This window comes from Procambarus clarkii, chromosome 24 (genome assembly GCF_040958095.1).
Source record: "Procambarus clarkii isolate CNS0578487 chromosome 24, FALCON_Pclarkii_2.0, whole genome shotgun sequence".
Taxonomy (NCBI): domain Eukaryota; kingdom Metazoa; phylum Arthropoda; class Malacostraca; order Decapoda; family Cambaridae; genus Procambarus; species Procambarus clarkii.
Window position 1 is genome coordinate 17915186 of NC_091173.1, and position 8493 is coordinate 17923678.

The following is an 8493-nucleotide window of genomic DNA, read 5'->3' on the forward strand; positions in this document are numbered from 1 at the left end:
TGGGGGCATCAGGGTGAAAGAAAGTCTGCCTATCTGTTTTCCCGTCGGGAATCGAACCCCACGGACATCAGGACTACGTATCCAGCGTGCTGTCCACTCAGCCGCCAGGCGCCCTAGGGGTGTGTGTGTATACTGGTAAACTGTCAGCTTAATACTGATAGTAATAATGTCATTATTATTAAAATAATTGTCACATCGTGGCATATGCAACTATTGTATTGTAAAATATATAAATAAATTGTCATTAGGACCATTAAATCTCCATTACAAAGTACATTAACTCCCACGTAAAGTTATTTTAAAGAGTGGTGCTGGCGCCAGAAGGCAGAGTTGGAGTGAACGAACTCTCTAAACTCTACTCAGATTTAAACTGAAACGCAAATAGCATGTTAAAAAAAAAATTGGAATTTGTTGAAGTTTGTATCAAAATTGAATTTCCCATCGAGAGAATTTTGAAAGGTAATAAATACATAGCCCATACGAGCACCTGGCCCGGGGCATGGCCGGACACCTGGCCCGGGGCATGGCCGGACACCTGGCCCGGGGCATGGCCGGACACCTGGCCCGGGGCATGGCCGGACACCTGGCCCGGGGCATGGCCGGACACCTGGCCCGGGGCATGGCCGGACACCTGGCCCGGGGCATGGCCGGACACCTGGCCCGGGGCATGGCCGGACACCTGGCCCGGGGCATGGCCGGACACCTGGCCCGGGGCATGGCCGGACACCTGGCCCGGGGCATGGCCGGACACCTGGCCCGGGGCATGGCCGGACACCTGGCCCGGGGCATGGCCGGACACCTGGCCCGGGGCATGGCCGGACACCTGGCCCGGGGCATGGCCGGACACCTGGCCCGGGGCATGGCCGGACACCTGGCCCGGGGCATGGCCGGACACCTGGCCCGGGGCATGGCCGGACACCTGGCCCGGGGCATGGCCGGACACCTGGCCCGGGGCATGGCCGGACACCTGGCCCGGGGCATGGCCGGACACCTGGCCCGGGGCATGGCCGGACACCTGGCCCGGGGCATGGCCGGACACCTGGCCCGGGGCATGGCCGGACACCTGGCCCGGGGCATGGCCGGACACCTGGCCCGGGGCATGGCCGGACACCTGGCCCGGGGCATGGCCGGACACCTGGCCCGGGGCATGGCCGGACATTTTGAGAGCTTGTGCCCGAATTGGCGATATTCCTCTCAAAAAAAATTCTCCCGTGCCCATGTTGGAAAAGAAATACCTGAAAGCATTCTTTTAAATTAGTTTCTTTGGGAGACCAGTCACTTCAGAATTATTTTAATTCTTACTTAGTAACTAGTTATTCATAGGAATTAAAGAATTGGTTACAATGATATTGGATCTTTTTCAAGGAGTGTTGTTGATTCTATACGTGTATTAATTGATTTACGATTAACAAAAGTGTAACAGAGATTCAAATAAATGAAAGCAATATTGAATGCCTGTAAAAAGAAAAATTGTCAGAAATGTTTTTAAATGAAAAATAGAAATAGCAATCCTAGCTCTCCCAGCAACGTGCAGTCACGCATATACTCCCAAGAGCGCACTTCTAGCACTCCTAGCTCTCCTAGCTCTCCTAGCTCTCCTAGCACTCCTAGCACTGCTAGCCCTCCTAGCTCTCCTAGCTCTCCTAGCCCTCCTAGCTCTCCTAGCTCTCCTAGCCCTCCTTGCTTCCTAGCTCTCTAGGTTCCTAGCTCTCCCAGCAACGTACAGTCACGCTTATACTCCCTTTTTCCTCTGAGCGCACTTCTAACACTCCTAGCTTCCTAGCACTCCTAACTCTCCTAGCACTCCTAGCTCTCATAGCCCTCCTAACTCTCCTAGCTCTTCTAGCTCTCCTAGCTCTCCTAGCTTGACTAGTACTCTCCCTGTTCACTGTATTGTGTTCCCTAATCCTGTTGCAGAGTCCACTTTCATCAACTTGAAACGTCGTCAAAAAACACTTTATCGTCCTTGCCTTTATTTTTTAACCTTGTTCCGGTATTGTATTCGTGGTCAGTATCATGTCCTCGCCCTTGTTTTCTTAAGTCAAATATCATTTATCAGATAGCAATAGAAAATTGTTCATTTATGATCCATTACTCATTAGTCGTGTTTGCCTCGGATATATTTGATTTTAATGTTGATTTTTTTAATCAGGAGATGTATTTATAAGCATATGTAGTTCCAGACTTGAGGGGGGGGGGGGTGAAGGGAACTATCAGGGGGAAAGCACAAAGTCATTACGACTATATAGCACTGGGAAGGGGTCAGGTTAAGGATTTATGGGATGGGAAGGGGGAGGGAAGGATTGGTGCCCAACCACTTGGACGGTTGGGAATTGAACGCCGACCTGCATGAAGCGAGACCGTCGCTCTACCGTCCAGCCCAAGTTGTTCAGCGCGGGGGAGAGGGGGAGCAAGGTTCCAGACTCGTGAGGCATTCGTTCGAAACTTAATTCTCTCTCGTTATTACCATAAGGCCTGGAGTGTTTTAAACTCTGGAGAGAGGATAGAGCGTATACTTGATGGAATACACCTGCGAATTGTGAACAGTGAACCCTCTTAGGTTCAGTAGAACCTGTGAAATATGTATGGCAGACGGGTAGAGCATTCTTTGAACCTTCCAGGGGGAAAAAATCCTGCTTTAGGAAGTGACATGAAAAAGATAAAAAGATTGAATATACACAATGAAATCACACTACCGTGATGTATCAATGAACCTCATATTGAGACAATGGAGTGACTTCGAGTTCAGGTCACTCCATTGCCTCGAAATGATTTTCAGGACGAATATTGTTACAATGAAATATAGTCGGTGCGGTTGAACAAGTATGCAAATCAGTATTAAAGTTGTGGCGTGATGGAAGGGTCGTGTCTGTGTGCCGCCACACAGACCCTCCTGGGATTACTCTAGTTGATGGCCGCTTGGGCTGCAGTTTGCATAAACAGATGGAACACAATTTTCAGGGAAACGTGACAGCCTGATGGGGCCTATGAGGAGAAATTGTGTGGTCCATAACTGACTTGTTTGGCCTGGAGTGGAGGAAATATATTGGGAGGTTTGGGAAAGAGAGGCGTGTGGGAGAAGCGTCGCCAGGTGGTGGGGGGGAGAGACAGGATTGGTGGGGGTTGTGGTAGGCATGGTTGGGGGTTGTGGTAGATGGCTGGGGGGTTGTGGTAGATGGCTGGGTGGATTGTGGTTCTGGAAGAAAGGTGGTTGATGTTCTGGAAGAGAGATGGTGGTTGTGGTTCTGGAAGAAAGATGGTGGTTGATGTTCTGGAAGAGAGATGGTGGTTGCGGTTCTGGAAGAGAGATGGTGGTTGTGGTTCTGGAAGAAATATGGAGGTTGTGGTTCTGGAAAAGGGGTGATGGTTGTGATTCTGGAAAAGAGATGGTTGGCTGTGATTCTGGAAATCCCTGGATGAGCTAATCTCACATCATTATAGAACCTACATCAATCACGGAATAAAGTTTGCTAAATACATAACGCATAACAACGCCTCGTGGTACAAAAGCTATCAGGAGTATGCCTCCGGACTCACAAGGTGGAGGCCTGGTCGACGACCGGGCCGCGGGGACGCTAAGCCCCGGAAGCACCTCAAGGTAAGGGGTCACTGTCTGTGGATAGTAAATGTGTGCTTCAGTTTTCCACTGAACACTTAATTGCTCTTACGTTGAGCAAGCATTGAGGCTGCAACATTGCACTTGTGTTGATTATAGAAGGTTTCGAGTGAGAGTCTGGCATTTTATCCTCTAAATTTAAACGTCAGTGTTGGGTATTTATCCTGGGCTTGTCAGAGGAGGGGAGGGGGGAGGGGCGCTTTCGTCCCCTGCTTTTAAAGTTTCAATCTTATGTTGGAACATTTGATCCCCTGGAGTGTGTGTGTGTGTGTGTTGTGTGTGTGTGTGTGTGTGTGTGTGTGTGTGTGTGTGTGTGTGTGTGTGTGTGTGTGTGTGTGTGTATGCACACCTAGTTGTATTCACCTAGTTGTGCTTGCGGGGGTTGAGCTTTGCTCTTTCGGCCCGTCTCTCAACTGTCAATCAACTGTTACCAACTACTAATTAATTAACGCTAAGCCCCGAAATCATCTCAAGATAACCTCAAGATAGAGTTTAACTCGAGCAAATGTAAATTGATGAAGATAGGCGTAGGGAGCAGGAGGCCAAACACAGGGTACCAGCTGCGAGAGGAAATCCTTCAGGAATCAGAAAGAGAGAAAGATCTGGAGGTTGATATCACACCAGACCTGTCCCCTGAAGTCCACATCAAACTGATATCATCAGCGGCGTATGCAAGGCTGGCAAACATAAAAACTACTTTCAGAAACTTGTGTAAGAAATCATTCAGAACCTTGTATACCTCATATGTCAGACCAATACTGGAGTATAGGGATCCAGTGTGGAGTCCACATCTAGTCAAACACAAAACGAAGTTAGAAAAGGTTCAGAGGTATGCCACCAGACTAGTCCCCGGGCTGAGAGGAATGAGCTACGAGGAAGATTACTGGAACTGAACTTCACGACACTAGAAGACAGAAGAGTTAGGGAAGACTTGATCACTACCTATAAAATTATCAGAGGCATTGACAAGGTAGATAAAGATTTATCAAAATTTATTTAAACAAGTATTTAGCACAGGTGGAACGCGAACAAGGGGACACAGGTGGAAACTGAGTACCCAGATGAGCCACTGAGACATTAGAAAGATTGTTTCAGTGTCAAGAATTGTTAGCAAGTGGAATGCATTAGGCAGTGATGTGGTGGAGGCTGACTCCATACACAGTTTCAAATGCAGATATGATAGATCCTAGTAGGCTCAGGAATAAGTACACCAGTTGATTGACAGATGAGAGGCGGGACCAAACAGTTGAAGCTCAACCCTCGCAAGCACAAGTAGGTGAGTTCACACCTCGGGTCTCGCGGCTGAGTGGACAGCGGTCCGAGCTGGTAAGTCCTAAAGGCCGGGGTTCGAGTCCCGGCCGAAGCAGAAACAAGTGGGGCAGAATTACTTTCACGTGATGGCTCCTCTTCACCTAGTAGCAGTAAAGGTACCTGGGAGAATCAAATATAGTAGACATAATAGAGGATTAAATAGATCGGTTAGAAATAAGGGGGAGAGGGGGAGGGGGGAGTCCAAGAGCTAATAGCTCGATGCTGCTGGTACAAATAATAAATACACACGGCCTCCCTACGCTCTCTCAGGGCGCATGCGCGAAGTCAGGTCTTAACGATGCCATTAATCACACAACGACGCAAAATAAATATGTGGATTGTTGAGCGAGTGCCGCTAATTGACGGCCTCTTTGAGTGAAGCAAGATGCCCTCGACTCGGTTCTTGCCGACCTCCAACAGTTCGAGTCTTTTCTCTCTCTCTCTAAACTCTCTGTTTGTTATATCATCTTTGCTTGTTACGGGGGCTTTTGCTGGAAGGTTAATTGTGCCGGAATAATAGATATGTTTCAATGCAAGATGTGCAGGTCAAAATCTTTCCTTGTTGCTCTAGTAATTTTTGTTATTTTTAGTTAAGAGTTAATAGTACAGGAGAAGTACTGTTTAGTATGGAGAAGATTTGCGATTTTGTTTTGTTAAAATTTGCATCTTAAAAGGTGGGTGTGTTCGGCAGGTGGGTGTGTTCTGCAGGTGGGTGTGTTCGGCAGGTGGGTGTGTTCGGCACGTGGGTGTGTTCGGCAGGTGGGTGTGTTCGGCAGGTGGGTGTGTTCGGCACGTGGGTGTGTTCGGCAGGTGGGTGTGTTCGGCAGGTGGGTGTGTTCGGCAGGTGGGTGTGTTCGGCAGGTGGGTGTGTTCAGCAGGTGGGTGTGTTCGGCAGGTGGGTGTGTTCGGCAGGTGGGTGTGTTCTGCAGGTGGGTGTGTTCTGCAGGTGGGTGTGTTCTGCAGGTGGGTGTGTTCGGCAGGTGGGTGTGTTCGGCAGGTGGGTGTGTTCGGCAGGTGGGTGTGTTCGGCAGGTGGGTGTGTTCGGCACGTGGGTGTGTTCGGCAGGTGGGTGTGTTCGGCAGGTGGGTGTGTTCGGCAGGTGGGTGTGTTCTGCAGGTGGGTGTGTTCGGCAGGTGGGTGTGTTCTGCAGGTGGGTGTGTTCTGCAGGTGGGTGTGTTCGGCAGGTGGGTGTGTTCGGCAGGTGGGTGTGTTCGGCAGGTGGGTGTGTTCGGCAGGTGGGTGTGTTCTGCAGGTGGGTGTGTTCTGCAGGTGGGTGTGTTCGGCAGGTGGGTGTGTTCGGCAGGTGGGTGTGTTCGGCAGGTGGGTGTGTTCGGCAGGTGGGTGTGTTCGGCAGGTGGGTGTGTTCTGCAGGTGGGTGTGTTCGGCAGGTGGGTGTGTTCGGCAGGTGGGTGTGTTCGGCAGGTGGGTGTGTTCTGCAGGTGGGTGTGTTCGGCAGGTGGGTGTGTTTGGCAGGTGGGTGTGTTCGGCAGGTGGGTGTGTTCGGCAGGTGGGTGTGTTCTGCAGGTGGGTGTGTTCTGCAGGTGGGTGTGTTCGGCAGGTGGGTGTGTTCGGCAGGTGGGTGTGTTCTGCATGTGGGTGTGTTCGGCAGGTGGGTTTTCTTTGTCTTGCAAAGCATTCTCAGTGTCATCGTCAGTTGATCAAATATATTTGTATATCATTTAAATATAAATATAAAAAATCTTTATTATTATTAAAGCCCTAGACACACTAGAGGGCCATACAACAAACTCCCAGTAATCTAGCTTGTGAAAATAACACATAGGCAATATAGATTGGCTCTCCTCCCTGCTATCATGAATCTCCCGGGTTTTATGTTGCTAATGGGCCCGCTCTCCCGACGATAACAAACGGGCTCGTGCTATAAAGAATCGTTCATTTTCGCACCAAACAGCATTCGGTATTAAGCAATGTTTTTGGTGATTTGTTGGTAATATTTGACTGGAGCGGAAAGCATCTATGTCTCGATTGTTAAGTCCCCCGACTGTCGAAGTGGTTGGGCACTATTCCTTTCCCTCCGTCCTGTTGTAAATCCTTGTGGTAATATCCTTTCAAAGTGTTATGTTAAAATAATGGCTTAGCGATTTATCCTCGTAATTACCTCATAATTCACTTAAGTGCTTGTTAAGAGAAGCAGTTCGATTTGCGGTAGGGAATATATTGGAACTGTCTCCTGTAGTAAATTGTATATCTCAGTTGTGTGAAGGATCTGGTATGATTCGTGTATTTTAAGGAATGGTTTGATTGGTGAGGTGTATAGAGATTGGTGATGTGGGGTAAGTATGATGATACGGGTTAATTACGTGTTAAATAAAATCGAGTATGTGTTGTTTGAAGTATTTTGATTGTGGTGAAGGGATTTAATACACACACACACACACACACAGTAGTTTCAAAGCGTTATATGACAAAGAGTGCTGGGAAGACGGGACACCACGAGCGTAGCTCTCATCCTGTAACTACACTTAGGTAATTACACACACACACACACACACACACACGCAGACACACACACACGCACACACACACACACACACACACACACACACACACACACACACACACACACACACACACACACACACACACACACACACACACACTGTTTTATATCCTCCCTAGTATTTGTTTTACTATTAGACGAAGAGAGGTAATATTTTTGGGGGGGAATCTCCGTGAGAGAAAGAGCGGTGCTGGTAGTGACGGTGCGCGGCCCTCTGAGATTGTGCTGTCACCTCCGTTCTCTAGTGCCCAACTCCGAAGTGCTCTCTAGCTAGAAACCAGAAATTTTTGCCACTTTTTTGTGAATATACAGCGCGAGGACCCCCATTTTTATATTGTTTTTTGACCCATTTGACTTTTAATTTGTTCAAGTGCTTAAGTTCGCCTATGATAAATCTATTTGTAGGATGTTGATGGACTTGCTATTCGAGTCAAAATTTTTGGAGGGAGTTTGTTTTTTGGAAATCAAATACAAAAATATGTATAATTGACTTTTACACAAACTGTCATAATGCTGTTTACACGAGAGAGAGAGTCGTGGTGTGAGGTCTGTTGAGATGTTTATAGTCATACGTGTTTAATTAGTGCTTCGGCTGATAATTATCTTACCTTGGCTAGTCGAAGGCGTAAGATAGTTACAGGTGCAGTTAGGTAGGTGAATTGATATGAGGCTCAAGGGTTCTTGAGTTAAGGCATGTGAAAAAGATGGGAGATTCTTTAGGTATATGAAAGCTTTAGGTAGGTAAAGGTAACATTAACGAGGGGTGAAAGTTTAAATGAAAGTTAAACATAGCCAAAAGGCAGTGAATTAGTTGAATATTAATCAAAGCTTGGATAGGCTGAACAAGATCTGTAAATTGTTAGCATTGTTCCAGGCAACACTGTTTTGGAACCAGCCTATTGTAGTTAGGTCATTCGCTGTCAACCCAAAGAATAGTTTGTAAGATAATTAAGAGTAGAATATAAATACCTGAATAGGTATTTTATATATATATATATATATATATATATATATATATATATATATATATATATATATATATATA

At 47.5% G+C, this 8493-nt stretch overlaps 1 protein-coding gene across 1 annotated transcript; it reads left to right on the forward strand.

Annotated features, from left to right (window-relative positions):
* Nucleotides 1-499: 499 nt before the first annotated feature.
* On the forward strand, nt 500-1258 carry LOC138367956 (uncharacterized). Its single transcript, XM_069330240.1, has one exon. It carries the CDS (start codon nt 500-502, stop codon nt 1256-1258), a length of 759 nt encoding a protein of 252 aa, XP_069186341.1.
* The last annotated feature ends 7235 nt before the right edge of the window (nt 1259-8493 follow it).

Excerpts from the sequence above, each read along its gene's own strand:
- LOC138367956 (XM_069330240.1), top strand. The coding sequence starts at position 500 with ATGGCCGGACACCTGGCCCGGGGCATGGCCGGACACCTGGCCCGGGGC.